Below are 22,932 nucleotides of genomic sequence, written 5' to 3'. Positions count from 1 at the left end.
ATTTTTCAAACTTCCAAATTTTTTTCTCCCACTTTAACAGCTTACCGATAGAATGTTGTTCCATCTGCTGCGACTGCTGGTTGCTCTGCTGCTGCCACGTGGTTGTGTTTGGCAGAGTGGCGAACGTCGTTTTCTTCTCGCTGTTCCCGTTGCCATTACTCTGGCCGTGTTTCCTGTTCAATTTAGCGTCGTCCTGTTCCGTATACGTGAAATTGATCCCTTTTTCCGAGCTCTGCCTACTCAGATTCGCGAAACTGGCAAACTTCGTGGGGGGGCCATCGCCACCGCCACCGCCACCGCCACCGCCACCGCCACCGCCGTCCGCACCGCTGTCGTTCTCTGCGCTGGAATGTAAGATTTGCCGGAGAGCGACGGTATCCAGGCTGCTGTTGGACGCCTGCCGTCGCAGCCTCGGCGGCTCCTCGCCGCCGCCGTAACCGTTGTCCGCGATTATGTGCTGCACGCCGCTGCCGTACACATCCTGAACGCTGGATCGCGCGGGCAACGTCGGCTCGGCGGCGGTTCGCTTGCCGGTGTGCGCGCTTAGCTCTTTATCCGGATTTCTACCAAAATTGTGTAAATTATCCTGGATAAAAGAAATCACTCGGTCACACCGCTTGTCCGCCTCGAGACAATCCTCCCGCGCTAAAGTCCTCCTCGTGCGACGACACGTCGCGCTCCGCGCGCGGCCAACATACCTGAGACCCGCCGAAGTTCTCGATGGTTAACTGGGAGTCGTCCGTGATGCTGTTCCGTCTGGAGCGACGCCCGGCGTAGGAGCTCCGTCGCTGTTCCTCCCAATTGCTCGGCCGACCAGCGGCTTCAGTTCTGCCGGACTTCTCATCGACTACGGAGCTCAGCGTGGGAATGCCTTTGCCGCGATGCACTACGAAATTCTCTTCGCTACCTGCGCGCCTGCAAGAGAAACTAAAAACTTGATTTCTACGAAATACATATATAAATTTTTTCAAACTTCCAACTACATTTGCAACATTTATTAACAAATTCTATAAGATAGCAGGCATATATTTTGCCTTGGAATATACTTGGAATATCCGTCAAACATGACGACGCATACCTGTCATCGTACGGGTGACTCTCGGCAGTCTGTTGCAAAGATTGCGACTTCTTCACAGTGTTGCTTGATGTTGACTTCGTAACTGGAAAGATAATTTAACGATGAATCGATTGCCTGTCCACATTTTTCATTTAATTGGATGAGGAGGTTCATTCATCACTCAGACTATATTCAAGAAGGAACGATAAGATGCTCAACAGATAATAAATTTACACTTTACGTTAAATAAAGCTTACGCAACGGATTATTTAAGGGCACAATGTGAAATTCCCATGTGAATTATTTCGTATTACCAGTAAAATGAATTCAATGTGAAAGAGTATACAGCGACGGAAGTCGATCGATAACGCAGGGGAATTTCGACTTGTGCAAATTCCAAGGATCAAAATGTTAACGGAAAAGTCTATGTCATACATTTTGAGAGGAAATATCCGTACGAAGATATATATACATATATAAAGTCACGCTACAAACTAATATTCTAATTCTCTATTTTTTGTCGTAGAGTGTCAAATCTGAAAATGAACAAAACGTAAAACAAACAGCACGGTACATGATAAATCATAAACCAAAATGGCACCATGGACAAAAATACGAATACAACGTCGCAACGTAATCGTACTAACTAAACATGGAGTGGACCTTAAATGAAACGACGACGAAGTTTCTCATCTTTCTCGCTGACAGTGACTGGGTAGCAGCGCATACGATCTCAAAAATCTCATGCAAAATCAATGTAAGATGAAAAGCCAATGAATCCAATGCAAGCGCCAGGCAGCCAATGATCGTGTCGCAAAGTTATGCGATTCACATGCAGGTCTGTTCCCGGGGAAGGAGGGAATAATATATATCTATGCTCTCACGATAATGATCATGAATGAAATGCAAACAATATGTGATTAGTAAAAAGCAGTGCTCCTCATAATTTCATGAACTTCACTAAGTGATTAGTCCAACGGGATCACGTGTTTCTTTTTAGTATTTAAAACGCAGAGTTATTGGTAAAACCGTACGTTATTGTCTTTCTCTTTTTTTTATAGATAAATTTAATCTCTCAATAACAATAAATTTTTTCCAAAGCAACATAAAAATTAAAATTTTTTTCAATATATGCACACTTTTATATCCAGAAATGATATGTTGATAAAGATTGATAAAACTAAATACTGCTATTAAATTCTAGAATTTAATAGCGTATCTTAAATAAGACATTAACGACAATTGTAGTTACAAATGTTATATTTTATTATGTTTATACACTGTTTATAATTGGATAAGTGTGCGTCACATTAAAAATTAACGTAGATGACCTAGCACATACATGACTGATAACGCGACAAGGCGACCATGAAGTCGTCGATCCCTTCGAGACACTCTAAAAAAAAAAAAAACGGCAATGCTAGTCCCGGGAACGCGAAAAGTAGACGACCACCTAGTAGACATGAGATTGATTCTTTGTGTCGTAACGTATGGATACCTGTGAAACCTGGCGCGGATATGGAGAGGTTGCTTCTCAGATCAGGTATCGGAGCTATAGACTGTGGCAGACTTCTCTTATGAGCTACGCCATGACTATTGCGCGGGCAGGCTGCACCCGTATCGCCGCGCCGTATCGTGTGGTTCATGGACAACCGGAGGTTGACGAAAGAAGAAGGCGAGGATAGCGTTGTCGTGTCAAGCGTCAAGAAGAAGTTACGCCATAGAAAATATACGGAAATATTACAGTTGTAGATTAAGTGCTGCGTGTGTGGAGGTTGTAAGTTCGTAAGTTTGGCTGGTAACATCATATCTCTTTGCCCGTTGCAGCGGCGACCTCATTGTTGTTCGTATTCGCAAAAAAGACCAATTGAATAATCGAATGGAAATAATATAATTAGTCGCTGCTCTCGGGGGAGGGGAAACCCGGATCCAAGAGGCTGGGATATCGAGTGTGTGTATTGACACTGATAAAAAGCGTGATACCGTTACAATTGCAGGCAACATTTCCTCATCGATATTCAGCATTGACGATTAATTTATTTAAATTATTTCACGATATTGAATTAATTCCATTAGTTTATAATTTAGAATAAAATTATTAAATATATATATTGTACATATAATACTCGCACGTTCCCTGCAATAGTAATGGGTTTTTCATGGAGGAAAATAATAAAATAAATAATAGAACGGGTATATAAAAGTCCAGTGTGTGTAAAAGTACAGCAGCCTCCACCAATCACATTTATCCACCACCAATTTTCACGATTCCTCTCTCTTTCTCTCGCTTTCGCTCTCATTGAGTCAAGTATAGCTCGGGTGTACCACATATTGTCGCGCAAATCTGACTTCTAATAGACAATCTCATTCCAGAAAAACGTCTACGTACCATCTAGGTATTGCATCGCCCGCTCCTCACCAGGATAACGAACGCATTTCGCCGGATGAATCTCCAGGACGTTGTACATATCAGTCAGAAAGACCACTAGATTCTGCTTCATCGATCTAAAAATTACGATGAGGATAATAAAAAGAGCAGGAACAGCTAATAATTATCTTTTCCAAAAAAAACAGCATATGCTGTACAAAATTTGTAAAATATTCATTATATTCCCGCGCGATACAATTTCGAATTTAATTTAGGCTAACGCACCCTCTCATATACGTGACGTCCTCGGGCTGCATGTGGAAAATCGAGTACGGCAGGCATTTGATGCAGAACGCGTGCACCAGGGATAGATTGTGCAGTGCGTCCGCTACCGAGGGTCTCTTCGACACCCTGATCTCCATCCAGTTGAGTTCGCCGGGACAGTAGAAAGCGACGACGGCTGCCAGGCCGACGCCGTCGCACAGGGACTGAAAGTCCTTGGCAGCGGGTAACTCGGGCAGCCGCGTCTTGTCGCCGCCACCCTCCTCGCTCTGAATCTTGGCGATTAGCGCGTGCGACGCGTGATTGATCCAGAGCAGGAGGCCCTTCTCGTGATCCGACGGTACATCCACCTCGGCCTGGGGGTCGAACCGTCGTATCGCCGAGGCCACCCGGTCCCCCGTCACCACCTCCTTCGCGTACAAGACCATCAGGCCTTCTATCACAGCCATATGCGCGGACTGTAACGAGATACAGATATTATTAGCATTAACTAAAATAATTTTATGCTATCTGTTGTAGTAAAAAAGCATTTATATAATAGGATTTATGTAGTTTCTAAAGATATCATGACGAGTACCAATTATATATTTCAACAATTTCAGATTGCCATTTCTTGACATTTGAATGATGCTCAAATGTCTTGGAAAAGAGGAAACATGCAACTGTAAGATACGTTACCTGTAGATACACTGGTAGGTAAGCTTACCATCTTGAGTGGTGAATTTTGAATGAGGATCGTTTCGGTGAGCTGAGTATTGTTCTGCTCCGCGACGTAGACGCCTTTCCTGGCCAGGGCTTGCAGGATCCCGTAGTGATTCTGGTTGTGATAGTTAGGATCCGAGTATATGTTGGCCAGCGCGAGGCAGTAGAGCTCCGCATTGGAAAGCGCGTGTACGATCTGCGGTTTCAAATGCTCTTGTTCCTGCAAACATCAAAATTTATCTCTAAAATAACAGGTATTTGTACGATTTAAATGCTAAATAACTGAATTTGTACGTTTGAATAATTGTGCGATTAATTAGAACAAAATAAATCTAGATTAATTAAAACTACATAAATTACCCTACTAATAAAATAGAAATACAATTAGAAATAATAAAAATGAAGTTACTTATCTAATAATAATAATATACTATTTTATATATAAGTATTATTTTTTATTATGTCAATGCTGTTCGATCAGTTAAAATCTAGAGATTTTAAATACATAAATTCTATTCAATAAATTTAAATAACGCGAAGAAGCCGACAGAATTTTTATAATTTTTTTTATGTACTAATAATTTTAAGCTTCAAATAATTAAACAATATTTAAGATAATAAATTATATGAAAAATTTTTCTGTCTAAAGAATTTAGCACGGTGAAAGTGCTACAGATGATCGAGTTCGAAGGAAACGGAGAGGAAGAACGACCTTGTCTTCACAATGATGTTTTGTTCGGTTTTTGCGATGATTATGGTCGATCGTGTCGAAGGAAAGCTTCATTTCGAGTAGCAGCTAGTATCTGAGGTAGCCGACAAGATCAGACACTCAATTCACCATGAAGACTTCTCCAGAAAGCGAATTGATCAGCGAAGCAAAAAGACCGAAGAATGAAGAAGAAAAAACGACGAACAAAGAACCAAATAAACTGAAATTTTATACATAAAATACTACTTATCATTTTCATGTTGCTTCTTCTGTTATTCTTTAATTTTTTTTATATAATAAAATTAAAATAAAATATTTTTTTTATATAAGTTCATACCGATAAGAGTGTGAGTGATAAAATAATAAACACAGAAATAATAGACCTTTATTTCTTTCTTAAAGAAGAAAAATATTTTCTCTTCTAAAAAGTTTATTTGGTTAAAATTAATTTAATCAATTTTTATGATCAAACAACTCCGAAATTCTCTAGATTCGCATTTAAATATAATATTTCGTGAAATATTACTTCAACAAAGATACTGTCAGATTAAACGAGCAACCGATTAGACGAGCAATTAATAGAGCAACGTTGAAGCGAGGAATGTTCGCTTCGCGTTGCAGGAAGACTGCAATGTGGACGAAATATCGAAAGGAGGATCTGTAAAAGTTTTTGCGCGAAGTTGCTGAACGAACGATAGAAAAAAATACGCGAAGCGAAGATAATTGAAAGATAGTAAGGATCAGGATTCTCCTGGCGTACTGTCGGTCTAATAAATATAATTATATTGTCGGTGCGCGAAGAAGCGAATGAGAAACAAATACGACGTAAAAATATATAGTGGGCGATCGTTAGTCGTCTCCGTGCAAAAGAAATTACACTGCAGTTTATCCTTAGTTTCCTTTCTAAGCCGTTTAATATTTATGATCCTTAAACTGCAGATGTGTAAGTTCGCGTATACCTGAGTGCCTACCTCGTCTTTATTTCATGAGAATATTTAAGCTTCCTTATTTTTACAAACACGCACGTTTCCGCGGAAGGCGCTTTTATGATTACGAAGAGATTTAACTTGCAATAATCTTCGCGTAAAGATCGCGTTTTCGCAAAGTACGAAAATATTTTTCAAGCATTGGTTTCAAGAAAAAAGAGATGCTCTTCTCGGACGTTACAAAAACATCCTGAGCTTTCATACGTGCGGCTGAAATACGTTTGCTCTTCAATCAGCAATGCCCAGGTGGGAGAGAGAATATAAAAGAATATGAACATACAGTTCTTATGTAATAACGACTAACGTAAAAGGGAAAATTCCGCGTTCGAATATTCTGATATACTTCCGTAACCGTCAAAGAAATGTACTTCTAATAGAAAGTACTTTGACGTAATTCTCACACACGGGTATTTCGCGGAAAAGGAAAGTATTTTTCACAAGTCGTCCCGACGTACTTCACAAGGATAATCGAGTTCCCTTATGTCGTCGCGACGACTCGTATCTTCAAAGAGCGAACAGATCCCGGCAGAATCTCGATACGATTTGTTGAGAGTTGACATATCATGTTACCTTATCATTTCATCGCGGACAGCGAGAACACTGTTTTAAAAGCAATTTTCAAGTTTCGTAGAAAATTACAGTTAAAACAAGCAGCTCATATACATGGCACGCATTCTATAAATCAGATTCTCTTTCGCGGAAAGTTTCCCCGAATACGTTTCGTATAAACAGACGTCGACTGACAGACATTATCCCCTCGCGGGAGGGGAGTACAAAGTTCACTTTTCGTAAAGTTTCACGGAACTTCAGCTGTGGGAGTGCCAGCTATATTTTCTCCGTGAGCTTCCGGAGTAGCTATAAAGTAAACTATTGGCAACGTAATTTGTAACACGACTTTCGTTCGTTCTCATCGTAGTTCGGCGCGATATTGTGCTCGCATAAAGCATTATTAGCATCGCTGACTGCATGGATACTTCAATAATTTTGCAGCACCGCCTTTCACGACGAAGAAGATCCGTTTTCTCCGTCACGAGAAATAATGACGTGTGCTACAAAGGAGAGTTTTCCAGGACACTAGCGAAGCCGATGACATTTCGTGGGAAAAAATATGTCAATATTGTCATATATGAAAGAAAGGAATGGCAATAGCAATTGTAAAAAAATCAATACGCGTAAAAAAAAATAATTTGTCTGTAAGAAAATAGATCTTTTCTTCTGACTGTGAGAAAAAATTCATTTTCTCGCGGATATGCATGACTAAAAAAATCTCTTAAAATTGTAGATATTAGAAAGTTTTTTCTATTGAGAATTTATTAACTCAAAAGTTATTTTCAATTATACGCACGTGCACAATACGAAATTCTATTAATATTAATGAAAGTGCACCTTTGTGAAACTTTTAAGTCTTAAAGAGACGAGTCTTAAAGAGTCGCAAGAGACGAATTCATTAACATCGTTGAACCAGAAGTTTACCTCATGATCACGATAATAAGGGTCGCGGAGTTTTTCTGGCACTCGATTGTTGTATGCCTTCGACAGGAGCCATTTTACGGAGGCACGTTGTTTGGCCTGAAACAAAAAGAAGAAAGAATAGAAAATACAAGAGGAAATATATTTGACATATCGGTTTAATAATAAGATTGATAGTTTAACTAATTTTCTGATCAAGTTGTTGTTTCTTTATTCTCTTCAGTAGTAATCAATGTATATTTTTTATAATATTACAGACATACTTGACATTAAAATTAAAGGGCCATTTAATTTTTTAAATTAAGCGTTTAAAAAAAATTTAAATTTTCAGAAAATCTCAAGCAAAGTTGAAAACAATTCTTTTTCAACTTCGTGCATAATTTCAATATTAAAATCTTTTTGTCAATTTTGCACGACTTGGAGATGGCGTCACTTGAAGCAGAGTTTCGAGAAAAAAGTTTAACGAAATTTAAAAGCAGAGATTTTAGGCTTTAAAATTCTCGCAAATCGCTATACGATTATTTTATTCGTTGCAAAATTATATAAATTTACATTTTTGCCATTGATTCGAAGTCGATTTAAAAGTCCGTACATTTGAGAAGTGTATATTCATAAATTATAAGTGGCGATCGGTTATCGATCACGACCGTATCTTCGCACCCCATTCTCGCTTCCATTCGCACCCGTGCCTTTCACCCAGCAATAAGATAAGCCGCTTCACGAGTTGCCACTCGAGTTGGTTCTCGACATCCCGGATTGTAAGCCGAGGGACTACAAAGTAATCCGATTTCTTTTTTTAGAAAAAGATAGTTCTTTGGAAAAATTTCTATTGTACGAATTCTATAAGATATCAATTATCGAGAAGATTTCAGTTTAAATATCAGTGAAATAAATCAGCAGAGAGACTCATTTCCAAGGTCGATATCTTCTATCTGAACTACTAGTCCCATCTGGATGAACTTCTAGTCCCATAAATTCTTATCATTCTTTTATTAAAGAGATTTTCGCTTTATAAGGGCCTGCTTTCATATATTATAGTCTTCATAAATTCGTGGTATCGCGAAGGCTAATTTAATTACATCCACTGAACAGTAGATTCTTCAGTTTAAAGACCGTTAACGTTGAAAGTTCTAATCCGTAGAGATTAAAAAATTTTTAATATAGATCCTTGATATAAATTCTTAAATATGCACGTACATTTCTCATTATTTGCAGCTTATATCGGGCTTCTTTAGTTCGAATCATCTCTATCTTTATTCTTCTAACACAAACCCTATTTCCCTCTTTCTCTATAATTACTAAAGATTTATGTTGTTTCGCAAAAGTGCTTCTCTCTCCATTTAATTAATTCGACAACAGATCGTTAGAGCAAGAAATTACTAGTGTCATACTGTAATGGGACGAAGTTGAAGTTGAAGTCCTATCGTTCGTATTTATAATCACGCGGAATGCACCGAGCTGCCGCATTACTTCGCTCAGACACGTGAAAAAAAGTATGCCGTATACATCATTGTGAAATCTACATTATTCTTATCTCACCGTGTTTTCAGATTTCACATTGATTTTGTCGATCTCGCTGGCTCGAGACTTAATTATCTCCCTCGCGTGTGTTTTACTTCCCATAATATACGCTTCGATGAGAAGGAAAGCCAAAAATGGTACTAATATTTCCGACTTCTAAAAGACTTTTATAGAACTTTCACGTCACGTCAGCATCGAGCTTGAAATTTCAGGCGAGTTACATCTCTTCTACTCAAAATTGACTTTCAGATCGCAATTTGCAACAACAATAACTTAAAGAGAAATATTTACTTTAAAATTGCTTGCCGGATTTCATATTCATTTGAGCGGTGACTTCCGTCTTGTCGCTATGAGTTTTTCTAAAAGGGTACTTTACACAGGGACAAGTGTCGAAAATAGAACAGTCAAAGTCAACGCGGTCGTGCCACGGGTCGTGGCGTGTCCCGCGCGAGCTTCTAAATTCCTCGCGGGGAACTTTCCTGGACGGGCGGCAACCTGGCACGCGAAATTGCACGCCTAATCAATTTGTCGAGTGGCACCGAACGGGAACGAAAGAAAGAGGGAGGAAGAGAGCGAAACCTGGAGGGCTAGGGAGGATGGGAGTGGCCGTCGTATGAGGTCATGTCGTGTGTTACGAAGATTAAAGTGGCACGAGGAAGTTTCCAACGCTCTCCTCTGTAAAAAAAAAAACGCGCTTCGCTGCGGTAATCATTCACCACGGCCAGATTGATAACGTCGACGACGGTGTACATTGGGGATCTCATTCAAGTTTTAGCGTCGCAAAATGCTTCCCAACTAGGTTTTACTTGTTTCAATTCTCTTTCCCGTATTAACTTAACAAGTGATTTTTCAACATTAAAAAAACGTAAACGTGTTTTTAATTAATTTTACCGCTTGACGGGATTTGGTAATAAATGAAGGAAATTCTGCAATGTGACGTTTCACAGATCAGAGAGAGAAAGAGTAGAAATAACAGGAAAATAAGAAGATATTGAAAAGTCGATAATAAATGATACAATTCTGAAAGTATAATATCTGCAAACGTCAGCAAAAATCTATTCTTTAGTTTTTAATTCTTATAATAAGTACAGGATTCTTGTTGCATAATTTTATATGTAATTATTGAAATGCATTTTTGTTGCGTCTGTGTCTTAAAATAAATGTCACGTGAAAAAATGGCCCACCACATAAGATAAAAATTATCACTAATATTCGCCATGCGACTGCAACTCGCGACTGCATGACATGCTGTACCGATCTGCTTTAATAAAAAAGTGGCAGGTTACCGTACCGGGGCATCGATTATCGGTTTGCTACCTGGGTAACAATGTTATCTTAACGTATTATCTACAGTCCACATGGGAGCGGTTCGTTGCCATGTAACAGTCCCGCGGAAAATGTTTAACTATCAATTTTCATGTGCAACGAGCTGCGTTTCTGACGTCAATCGCGCCGAAAAGATGTCACGGCGTCGCGACGGCTAGAGTTCCCCGAGCCATGAAATTGAAATAAGGGAATGATTGCGATGATTTTATATCCGGCTAGAGCGAGGACGATGCGATCCAAGCACAAATATGATTTCCACGAAACGTATCTAAATTTCGACATAAAACGGCTTCACTTTTACAAATATACAAATAGGAAAATAAAAACGACTTATAAAAAATAAAAAAAGTAGTAATAGAGACAAACAAAATAATATATAAAAAAACAATTTAAAAATGAAATAACAAGAAAAAGTTATTTCCTTGGAATTTACAACCACGTAGCTTGTTATTTTTATAAACACTTGTTAATTTTTTTACGTCGGGTCTGTTATCAACACAAAGTACGTTATATTCCTTATACAACTAATTAAAAAATATACATAAATCATTCGTCAAAGAAATAAAAATAAAAAAATTTCTTGTTTATTTTGCTGCGAATTAAATAAAACTAAATCTTTAATTAATTCCCTGTCATTATTTATTTTATTAAACGATAGTATAAGATGTTATTTAACGGAATTCAATTTTTGTTACATAATCCTATCGAATAATAGTCGATTGATTGATCAATTGGAATAATGACCCGTATAATCCCTTGTAGATCAACACCGCGAAGATTATTCCGTTCTTTGTCTATCTCCGCGATCGTTTGATTGAATCGCAGTATATAATTACATGCTATTAACATGCCTTCCATTTAGTATCATGAGCGTAAATTGCGAAGAGACAAAGAGATCAGCTCGAAATCGATATCGTCATGATCGGCAAATCCTCTGGCAAAATCGTAAAGCCTCACATTTCTATCACGTTTACTGCGTTGCATTTACTCCTTATTACGAGTGTAACCTGATTAAATGTTGCATGTAATGCAAATATACGAGGTGTCTGGCAAAACTATTTCAATTGGTGTAGAGATTATCCAACAAAAAAATTAGTTTAATCTAAATTTAAAAAAAATTTTTCTACGCACTCGAGATTACCTTTATCTCTTCTTTACTACAATTTTCTAGAAAAAGAGAAACATTAAAATTTACTTATAAAATTAATAAAAATTAATTAAGTTTCCTTATTTATTCGTGTTCTCGAAAAATTAATTCGCGCTTTACAAATTCCTCGTGACTCGGAAACTATTAATCTTCCTCTCTTTCTCTCTCTCTCTCTCTCTCGATTTTTATTAATAATAGATCCGACTCCAGATTGGTGAAAAAGATCTTGAATGCTCAAAGTGCCGTCTCTTCAGGGCCACCCTGTATACGCTTCGCGTATGTAAACTAGCACACGTGTCTGGCAGGAACCGACTCACCGAAGCAACGCACGCACGCACGTGCGCGTGCATGACGTTTACGTTCGTCTATAAAAAGCAGCCGTGTCATCGCTAACAACTGGTTGTGATGACACGACACGGAGTACTGCGCTACGTACACAGGCGGCGATTCAAGAGATTCGATCGATCCGATTAACCGTAAGGGTGGGGGAGACGACGGTCTCGGATCGGTGATCCACGACCATCAGCCGCGTCATCGATCTTTATTAGCTCCGTTCGAGATCCCGTCGTCCCGGCTGCATTCGACCGCGATCCAGATCATTGTTCCAAGACAAAAACCGCGAGTAAGACAGCCGCGAAAACGTCAGCTTTCATTTATGTAAATGACTCACGTTGCAAAGCTCCACCCCGACTGTTTAAATCCTCCGAGAGAAACAGAAATAATTATATTAAACAATAACTTTCAAGTCAGACTTGTACTACAATTACATTTTCGTTGTGCTATCTATGCAATCTATCAGTTCAGCGAGGCTAAAAAATTTAACATCTTCTCTTGATTTTAAGATTTAATTTTTAACAAGATGTAAATAAAGTGGTAGCAATTATTTTTAATTGCTGATATTATTCGATAATACTCTACAAAACAGATGTAAAAGTTTTATATATATATATGAAATAAAAATATAGCAACCGCTTTTGGAAGACGAGCGAGAACGGTAGAGACGATACTGTTGATCGAGAAGATAATAATCGTCGTGCAAAGATAATGCACAGTCTAATAATCAGGCAGCAGGAAGTTTAAGCTTTGTTGGCTAAGTATTTCAGTATGTATCCGCTCGTTAGCAAGTCGGTTCCCTCTTGAATCATCTACCGCGCTCGCGGCTTGCCTTTTTAGGATTAATTGCTTATACGTGACACGCAAATTAAATGTTAGCATAATTTATAGACGATCCATAGATGATGCTCTGTAGAAAGTTTCTATGATCATTTTTACGTCCGTATATAGATATATTATAACGATCAATTAATATTTCAAATTTAAAAATAAAACGAGTTCTTTTCTATGCAAATAACATTTTCCATATCGAGTTCACAGATTGAATTAAACAGTTTCGTTTTGAAGTTTCGATGTACGTAAAATTTACACAATATTGGATTATTATAATGTATATTTAAAATACAATATTGACAGATCTTTTTTTCTCTCTAGCAATAAACAAATTGAATTATGCCACATACGCTCCAAATACAAGAGTTTTATCGTTATATTTGTAATACCTGCGAATGTAATCGTCACAGAAACACAACGTGAAATCTATGGTAGAGGTTTTTAATATGGATTTCGGCCATGGGCATTGCCCACGCACACTCGAGAAAAATACGCATCCCGCAGTCATACGTGAGAAATGCAAAGTAGGCGCGAATACAGTCGCATGACAGATAAGAATCCGAGTAGAATACAAAATGGTAAGCTATACGGCATATCACGAACCTTTGCGATATGTAACAACAAAGCTACTTGCCAAGTAAAATGTATAAAATCTCCTCTTACAGTCGAGTTATTCAATTTCTTAGATAAGAATATTTCTATAAAAAAAACTTTATAATTCAAGTCTATTGAATCACAAAAATACGAGTCAGTAGCGCCGTACATTTTTAAACAATGTTTTTGTTTTAGACAGCAGAGTTCTTTTAATTGCTATTTAGACATCGTATTCCTTTTTAATTACAATAATTTCTTTCTTCAAGGCAGCGAGCGTTCCGAGAAGACCGAGTTTCCATAGAAGACGACGAAAAAAAAACCTCGCGAGGATTCACAACGATTCATAAATTCTCCCACGTGCCATGGATTCCCTCGTTCTCGTTACTTGCGGAAATAGAAACGTTCGGCGCGCGATTACTCGTGCCGACAAGCGTTAAAGTCCCGATCGAACTCGCTCAGTTATCGTGTGTTCGCCGCCGTAGTCTAACTCGCAGCCACCTGCAGCGGCCTTTCTTTCGACGGTATTTCTCGGCCGCGTGTATATCCCGCGGAATTTATTGGACTATTTGAGAGGCACGTGAACGCACACTTAGGCGCGGTTCAGGTCGGGCAATAAGGCCAGTATCCGCGAAGCGAGCACGAGTGAAAGACGATGGAGCCCGGCGGCGGCGCGGCGTCGCGTTTCGCGATTAGAACCAATGGCGTAACCTTCACGCTGAAGAACATCCAACGTAATACTCCACAGAATAAATTAACATAATACAATAGATTTTTAAAATGACAACGTACAATATTGCTTTAATCTTAAACGATAAGCTTGAACGGAAAAATTGTCAAATGAAAGATCGTTAAATTTCAATTTATTCATTTATTGAAGTTAAAAACGATATCAATCGTCATTGCGAAGCCGTTGGCTACTAATTGGAGCGAGTCCTATCGCGGGGAAAATTGTCGCCGATGTGTGACACTTAATAAAGATTTTAATAAAGACAGGCAATAAATATGCTGTAATCGCAGACAGAATGCCGCGCCGTGTACCGGTGTGCCGTATTAGGGTCACTTGGACAGAAGTTGCTTTGGCGAAAAAATAAACTCTCGCAAAGTAGACTTTCTTCCAGATAAGACGACGTTCTGTTCAGGTATCCCTTGTCGGTTGATGCAAAATTAAAGAATGATACACACCAATTTAAAGCTCATGTAATGATGACGCGGCATGTAAGGTAAAGGTCTTAATGTAATCAAACGTCCATTACGAATCTCTAATTTTTCCAATTTTCGATTTGTTTTGTGGCAATCCTAAATTTACAATAACTTTTTTTATATACTGCGTTTTTTAAGGATCTTCTTCAAATTCCTCGAAAGTCAGGAATTTAAGAGTTTCGACGCATTCCACGAGAGACCGTAAACACATCGTGTTATAATATGAAAAACCGTCTACTATATAATGCAGCGTTTTTTATTAGCACGTAAAAAGTGACACGCACTTTCTAGCTTGGAATGACTTCCATCCAGTTCGCCTGCAGCTACGAGTAGGTTTGCAAGCGGTAGAATATAAGGTGGTGATGCCTAGGCAACTAGATGGACGCGGAGCTATTACGAGAAGCCCACGGATCTCTCTCAAGTCTCCATCTTTAGAAGCCGCCTGTTCGAGGTAAGCATGACCATCTCTTCGACTATATCATCGAAAAAATACATGAACTTCTCGCACCAAAGCGAAGAAATGCTAGAGATGAATTAAGAAATTAAGAGAAACCACAGTTGCGAAGTCGTAGAGCAAAACTATTTATCCTTACGTTCCTTTTTATCGTCACTGCAGAATCAATATATTTAAATCATTTATTTTATTTCTTTTCTCATATAATTTACTATATTTTCGATCGGTGCTTCTGTCTAAATAAGCTCTTTCTGAATTAGGTTTTGAAAAAGATCGGATAAATTCAGAAATCATTTGTGCAGAAAATAATCTAACTTTTATAATAAAAAATTATATATTATTTTCAAATACACTCTTCTCATTAAATTAATCAAATTAACCGTTTGATTACTTCGTTTGTCTTCTGGAGAAATTTAATTCACAGTTTGAAATTAGAAGCAATCGAGTTAGAGAATTCTTTATCTTAAATATAATATTATAGATTAATATAAATTTTAGATTCAGGTAAAGCCAGTTAGAACGGTTGCTAAATTCTTCAGTGAAAGCATTCCTTTTATTTCCCCGAATGCTTAACAGCGAAAAGGTATTAAAGAATTGAGAAACTAGGGACAGTTCTCTATCTCATTTGCTCCCTCTTTATTCGTATCCACTCACGATTTATTTCTGACTTACATTGATCCTGGTCAGAAACGTAGAAACCTCGAAGACAATCTTTCGCTGACGTATAATTCTTTCAAGAAACGTTCGCCGAGTGGAATATTAAATGGAAATTGCAACTCACATAAAATATGCTTCTGATTCTGCAAGATGCGATTTTTATGAAAAATAGATTAATGTCGAAACAAAAAAAATCAGGCAAGGAAGTTAATTTCACTTTTTATGTAATTTCCCTTTAGAAGCTTTAGAATAAATGCTTTCTTTAATGTTACAAGAATAAGTGTTCTTAAATTATACTCATAAATTATAATCTAATTTGTAGATTATATCTGTGTAACTTTCATCACTTAACTAAATTTTAAGTCACTTAAAAAATAGGATATTCAGTCGTAAGGGATATAAAAATAGACCTTTATTACGATCAAGTATAAATCTTATGACTGTAAATCCGTTTATCCGATCAGTGCACGGAGAAAAGAGACTGACGTCGACCAATCTGACATCGAGACAAAAGAGGATATCCGCGAATTGTTTGTACATACGTTCAGATTTTCGTAGATGCGGATTTACCGGGAAACATTAGAAGGAAAGAACTGGGCAAAGAAAGATATAGGTTTGAACCGCGGCGCCGGATGCTGTGCTCCTTGCGAAGTGCCCGCCGGAATCAAACAAACCATTTCCAACTTCCTGCCACGGCGACGTCTGTACTTTCTTTCGCGCAGAACTTCAAGCCAAAGTAAATCTCCTGTCTGGTCTTAGGTCATCCGCAAAAATGTGTAAAAAATGGGAATGACATCTACGTTGAATTTGCAAACACTTTTTCCCGAAAATGAAAATTTAGATCGCTTGATTATGAAATTATTTATTAATCAGAATTTAAACATATTGACTTCAAAAACTACTATATTTTATTATTATATTATAATAAATACTAAAATATTTTTAAATTCTCATGCCAACAAATAAGTGAGCTACGTTTTAATCTAAGCATAACATTAATATTTTAATAAAACACAGTAGTTGTGCTTCAATATTACTTTCCAAATGTAAGCAATTCATTGACTTTTAAGGTAAATTTGATTTACGCTTATACTATCTCGCTCGAAATCCTCTATCGATGATAACGGGTCACGGTATGAAATAACGGATTTATGTGTTGGTTGAAGACCATATTTCGTATCCAAAAAAGAAGTTTATTGTATTCATTTATCGCATATAGAATTCTGCGAAAACTGTTCTAGCTTCGCCAAGTTGTCACGTAATGTTGAATCAGGCGCTATCGATTTTTCGCCTTCGAGAATTCGTTCGGCCATGCCGTTCACGTCTCGCGAAGAATGGAGCCAGACACTGCACGAAATGAAACACATCACTGATGCGGTAAAAGCGGCTTCAGACTCTTTTTTTTTTATGAACACAGAAAACAGCACTTAAATATAACTGCGTATAAATAATTAAAATTGTTTTATTCTCAGTTGTGAATATTATACTGCATGTCATGTAACAATTGTTTCAGATTATTCTTTGAATTATTATTTTTAACACAATTACAAAATTATTAAAAATTATTAAATTATTTTTCAACAAATTGCGGTTCTTAGCCACGGTAGTAACTTTCACTAAAAGAAGCAATGAAAGCTGTTTTATCACCGATAAGAACTTGGAGGCCTGAAGCCACCGAATTTTTCTGGTATCTAGATATTGGATATCGCGCTGTGTGTCTATTTGATCGAAAGAGGCGGCGGTTGCTCTTTGCCTTCCCCGACATGATCTCTCGCCTCTCCTCGCATGCTGGGATGAATTATCGGCGGATCGGCCCGTGAGAGCTCGGTGAGAAAATCGAACGCGGCGGGCGGACAATCGTGCGAAAGCTGATAACGTTAACCCGGAGGTATGAAGCTCCATCAGCAGGAGGAAGCCGGAGAGTTTCTAGGATGGAAGACGTTTTTTAGATATGTGAATATAATAGCAATTCTTAAGATAAACGATACTTCTCTCAAATCAGATCTATTTTCTTTCAAAACGAAAAAAAACGAGATGAACAATTTTATATATCGTCTAACAAAAGTGAGTAGTGCAATTCTTTAAATTACATTCTTTAAATTGAATATCAAATTGCTACGGCAATTAAATGTAAATTAAACGATTTGCGAGGGACGCGCTTTCACTTCCTGCCCTGCCATTAAGCGAGCCATCGACTAGTCAATGGTTCGATTGTTCATGCAGGTGCGATAACTTACTCTCGGCCTGACCCGTTTCCACCTGCGTCTGTCTGCCTGTTATGAAAACGTGATTCCGCATCGAGTAGCCCTAGCAACCGTGCCAATAAATTCCCACCAGGCTGCATGCAGGCAAGTCGCTTCGTAGTTTAATCACGTCTAGTGAAATCACGCTCCATATCTCGAAACTAAATAATATCCGAGATACGATTTACATTTGTCTCAAAATTTAAAACAATCATATAATATGATGGTTTATGGATAAATTCAGAAAAAATTAAAATTATCTGTCACAGCAAAATCGAGATAATTTAAATTCCGCGTGAAAAAAAAAATTATCGAAAGTTCGAGTAAAAAAACATTGTCACCGTTTTCACTGGTCATTTCACAAATGTCGAAACTTGTATTTATTGAAAAAAATGCATCGCACTGACGCTCTTCCGACAAAAAAGAAATAAATGTGACAAATGATCGGAACAGGAAACCCAGTCGCATTCTAACTCGTAGCAGCAGCAGCAGCAGTTGGAGCAAGGTCGATGTTAGAAACGAAAAATGGAACATATGCGACAGATATAAACAACTGCGGATATCAACTACACCTGATTCTCAAACTGCTGCAGACACGAAAAACGTGAGACTATTTTATGAAATAGAAGGAAACAATTGACGTCGTAAAAATTTAAATTCGCGCAGTTTATGTCGAGTATTAATTCTGTTATATACCTCGTGTGTAAGTGTTAATGAAATATTTTGCGAACAATGGCTCGAGGTAGCAGCTTTTGGAAACAATTGGTGAGAACTGCAAGATTAAAAAAGAGCTACGCATCACTCGCGGTCACTGTTTTTCTTTCCGCCGCTCACGTACCGCGCTACTCAACCGCATCGCGAATGCACGTTAAGTGTCCGTACAAATCGCTCCGCAAATCGTCCGGATAGGTAGATTGATAGTCGGTGAAATTCTCTCGAAATCCCTCCCGGGGCGTTCGTCTGGGAACGGTTACGTGGGCACGTAAATACGTGACGTGGAAGAAATGCCTCGGAGAAATGTGTACCGGCGCTACACGTGTACATAAGGAATAACATTCACCTCGCGATGAAGGATTCAAGGTTGAAAGGATCAAAGTCAACCGTTTGTCAATCAGCGACTGGCCGGGACGGCGAGTAATAACTCCGTAGGAGCGAGAAAACCAAACCCGTGTGTCACACCGAACGCTCGTATCACCGCGATATTGGCGCAGGTCAGTTACATGCACAGCCGATATGCAACGTACAGCGATCGCGACCTACGTTCGCGTATCGATCCGTCGCGGTGACGTCGCGTATTCCCAGCGTTATTGCATAATAATCTTAATTAAGATTAATTTTCATTACCAGCCTGTGATCGCATGCCATTACGCGGGTGACTCTTGCGCGATTCAACGCACTATCGCCACTATTTTCGGTATTCGAGCCATTCACAAACTACGACCCGCCGTCTGTTTTTCTACTGCATATAATTTGAATTTCGTCGATGAAAAATAAATAAAAATTTATTTTCTCTCTTTTGCTATATACAAGTATCCATATATTATCTTGGTCCCCGCAGAGTCTAAAATATTTACTATCTTGTTGACTCTTTGTAATAAAAGTTCGATTTAGTCTATGAAAAATTCCAGCAAATAGTCAGTGACTCTCGCTCGCGCTTCGGTAATATCGTGCATCGACATTTAAATTCGATTTAGGTATTCGTACGTGTTCGAAAATTGGAAACAACACACTTGTAACCTTGCATTGTCAGTATCTGTGCGTGAATATATCCTCGGATTTTTCACGAGAGGGGATTTCATAAATCAGTTTTGTATAGCATTCGCGATTATTTGAGAAAGACGCGCGAGTCAAATTTTAATCGCAAGTCGAGAGATGAATCGAGAAGGGATGACGAGCTCTTCTTATCGCCGAACGAGCCTCCAACTCGCGGACGTCAACGTGAAACACGATTCGCAATTTGCATACGGGACCCGTATTGCTGCCAAAATCGATAGCTGGAACGAGCCTGTCAAAAAATCGCCCTGCGAGTCACGTTGGCCGTTTCTTTTACGTATAGCGTGGTACAACGTGTTACCGGGGAGAAAGAAAAATAACTGTGCGAGTCAGGAGAGACCACGGCTGTTGAATATTAATTATTCTCGACATTGTGGGACTTGTCCGATGTAATCGATGATGACAGCAAAACAGGTTGGAAACATCGTCGACATCGTCGCAAGGGATCGTTCGATTGTACCGCGTAACGCGATTTAGCTGCATTGTCTGCCGGCGTGCAACAAGATTCGTGAGTAACGTCGGAAATATTGAGAGTAACTCTTTTATGTAAATTCGAGAGATAAGTCGTTAGACCAATGCATTAATGATTTCGATGCACGATTAAAATATTTTACGATTCTTACGAATGTAGTATATAAGAAATTCTTAGAAGTCGTGAACACAATGGAATATTAGGAATAGGAATAAATATAAGAATTTCAAGAAACTATCAAAAACTGTGTACTGTGAAATACACGATTTCTGATAGGTTAAAATTCTTCTTAGATTTATTTCTAATATTTCCTCCATTGTCCTTAATCTCATTTTATTTTATGCTTATAATAATCGTTATATTTAATATTGAGAAAAAGAAAGTTATATAAAATTGTAATAAAAAAAATTAATTATAAAATAATTATAATCCCCTGCCTTGAGTTTTCATATGCATTTCTGGTTCGGATTAAATATATTAAACACATAAAATGTGGGTCGTGCAGTGAAACGGAGGATGTGCCCCAATCTCTCCAAATTTGGAAACACCGATCGGAACTACACACACATAAATACACACACAATATCCGTGCGTATGTTTGTAACCGCGCAACAAGCGAGCTCTTACCGTAAACAGCCGCGGTATCCAGATCATTCAGATCGTGGAGCCTTATCTCTCTCGCACGAAGTTCCTTTAATCCGGTATTACTCCATTATATCTCCTCGCACATCCCAGACCCTCTACGCGACTCTATTTCTAGTTTTCTACCCGGTGCGAAACGCCGCGAGGAAAGACCGCGGAAGGACTGTCCGTCCCCGTCCGCTTCGCGCGGTTCGCCTCGCAGGGGAGGCGAAGGAAAGAAAACCTCGCACTGTTTCGTATGTGGATCGCGGTCCACGCGCCGATGGTCACGTTAACCGCCTCGGGCCCGACCGACGTGCAGCAACGTGCGGTCGCCCGAGCGCCGACGTTGCACAACCCAAGGAAACGCGCTCGAGGCGAACGGCCGGCCGGTGCATCGATACGCCGATAGCTGGAATGCGCTTTTTTGTCAGTTGCGAGCAATCGGTGGCCAAGGACGGATTACGGTACATTCTGTACCACTCCGGATTGTTGGTACAAGAGACACACTTATTTGACGAAGCTGAGGAATCGGTGACACGAGAGAAACTCTACGTGAAAACATGCGGAATAGAAAAAATTATAATTATATATAGAAAAAAAAATTATTTGAGACGAATCGCCGGATTTGTCAGAGCGGTTTAAATTTATAGAACCGCTGAACACAACGTATACTGTTGTATTATTCAATATACGACCTCGGTGCGCATATACGCGAAACAAAAGAGGGGCTATTTAGATATACCGGGCAACGAGTGACTCATTTTCTTCTCTTTTCCTCGCTCGGCAATACGTATTACCGCATCGCGATGTATCGCCGGGGCTGCGTGTGTGTACATATACGGTTGCTATCCCGCTTGGGTTAACTGTACCGCGACGTACTTATATAATCATCATTTTCGTCCGTAATTAACGCAGCAAATTACGGATGGACTTCGTTAAACGCGTGCGCGCTGCATTAAAAATTTCCAGCTGATGATTTCCGCGCATCGACAGTCCGTTTTTCCTCGCCACGGCCACCACACGCTCGCCCGCCGAGGAGAAAAATCCCCGTCGGGGCGATCATGCCTCGCGCGCGTCGTTAATCGTCATCGTCGGATACCGATCGGCCTGAATTCCCGGTGATGGCCGATTTGGTTTGGCCGTGGAAGGCCGACTTAGAGAGAGAGCAGGGAAGAGTTACCGTTTCGACCGATCCGTTTCTTCCTCCCTTCCTCCCCCTTCCTCCTCGCCTTCCCCTCCGACGCGGAAAAGGCGGGAGTCGCCACGGTCACGATCATTCTATCAAGACTTAGCTGCGGCGGGTTTTTTTACCTCGCCTCGCGCGCGGGTCTCGTCGATTTCATGCATGGAAATAATTAATGAGCAATACGTAATTAACGGTATTACGTAACCGTTCGTTCATCAACAGTACGCGTCATGAGAGTATAGTTTCGACTATAATACATTAGAAGCGAAAACGGCGTGGTAGAAGAGTAATGTCAGATTAGTGACTAAGCTTCGTTAATTTGACGAACCTCTCGAGTTTTGAGGCGACGCTATATTTGGCGCAGCCGGGAGAAAATCAGTTAAAAAAATTACCACAAATATTATTAAAGTTATAAAACTAAAGAATATAAAATTAAAGTTGCAATACTACTAAATTTAATGTCGTTCTTGAATTAAATATTTTACGTTTAAATCAATTAAAAGATTTAATTCTCCTCTTCCTTTGAGAGCCTATAGACACTTATACTTTGCCGACGCAAGGATTTATAGCGCTCAAGAGATCGACCTTAGTTTCACTTTTACGCACCTGCGAATCTATTAATGAAGAGAGCGATAGCGAGAGGACCCAACCTTTCGTCGTAAAAGCCCGTATAACGTTTTGATTCATGCGGCTAATTACGGAGAAGCGTGGTAACGCTCATGGGAAACGCCTACGTCTCGCAATAAGCAGAAGTCATTCCCGAGAGTCGTCGTGGGTATCGTCGACGATAAACTCGTGCGACGATCGCGGGCTGCGAGAGCGCATCTCGTCCCACGAAACTCGTTAAAGCCACTTCGCGTTTAGGTGCGAGGTATCTCTTCCATCGACGACGCTGCTAAATGTGAAAGTGATTATTCAATGTCGATACTGTCTGGATGCACAAATAAAGACCAGTATATATATATATATATATATATAGTCGACAAGGCACACA

At 39.2% G+C, this 22,932-nt stretch overlaps 1 protein-coding gene across 1 annotated transcript in view; it reads right to left on the bottom strand.

Annotated features, from left to right (window-relative positions):
* Window positions 1–22,932, bottom strand: part of LOC105448422 (patronin) — a 48,204-nt gene that overhangs the window by 14,492 nt on the left and 10,780 nt on the right. The window contains exons 2-10 of the mRNA XM_011686952.1: window positions 7,578–7,673; window positions 4,414–4,629; window positions 3,711–4,165; window positions 3,447–3,562; window positions 2,556–2,666; window positions 2,391–2,453; window positions 1,079–1,160; window positions 699–915; window positions 46–586 (exon numbers count right to left, since the gene is read on the bottom strand). Of these exons, the coding sequence (XP_011685254.1) occupies window positions 46–586; window positions 699–915; window positions 1,079–1,160; window positions 2,391–2,453; window positions 2,556–2,666; window positions 3,447–3,562; window positions 3,711–4,165; window positions 4,414–4,629; window positions 7,578–7,673 (1,897 nt within the window). The remainder of the gene's footprint in view (window positions 1–45; window positions 587–698; window positions 916–1,078; window positions 1,161–2,390; window positions 2,454–2,555; window positions 2,667–3,446; window positions 3,563–3,710; window positions 4,166–4,413; window positions 4,630–7,577; window positions 7,674–22,932) is intronic.

Source organism: Wasmannia auropunctata, unplaced genomic scaffold (assembly GCF_000956235.1).
Source record: "Wasmannia auropunctata unplaced genomic scaffold, wasmannia.A_1.0 LD336116.1, whole genome shotgun sequence".
Classification (NCBI taxonomy): Eukaryota; Metazoa; Arthropoda; class Insecta; order Hymenoptera; family Formicidae; genus Wasmannia; species Wasmannia auropunctata.
The sequence above is the reverse complement of the archived record's forward strand: the minus strand, read 5'-3'. Positions and strand labels throughout refer to the sequence as shown.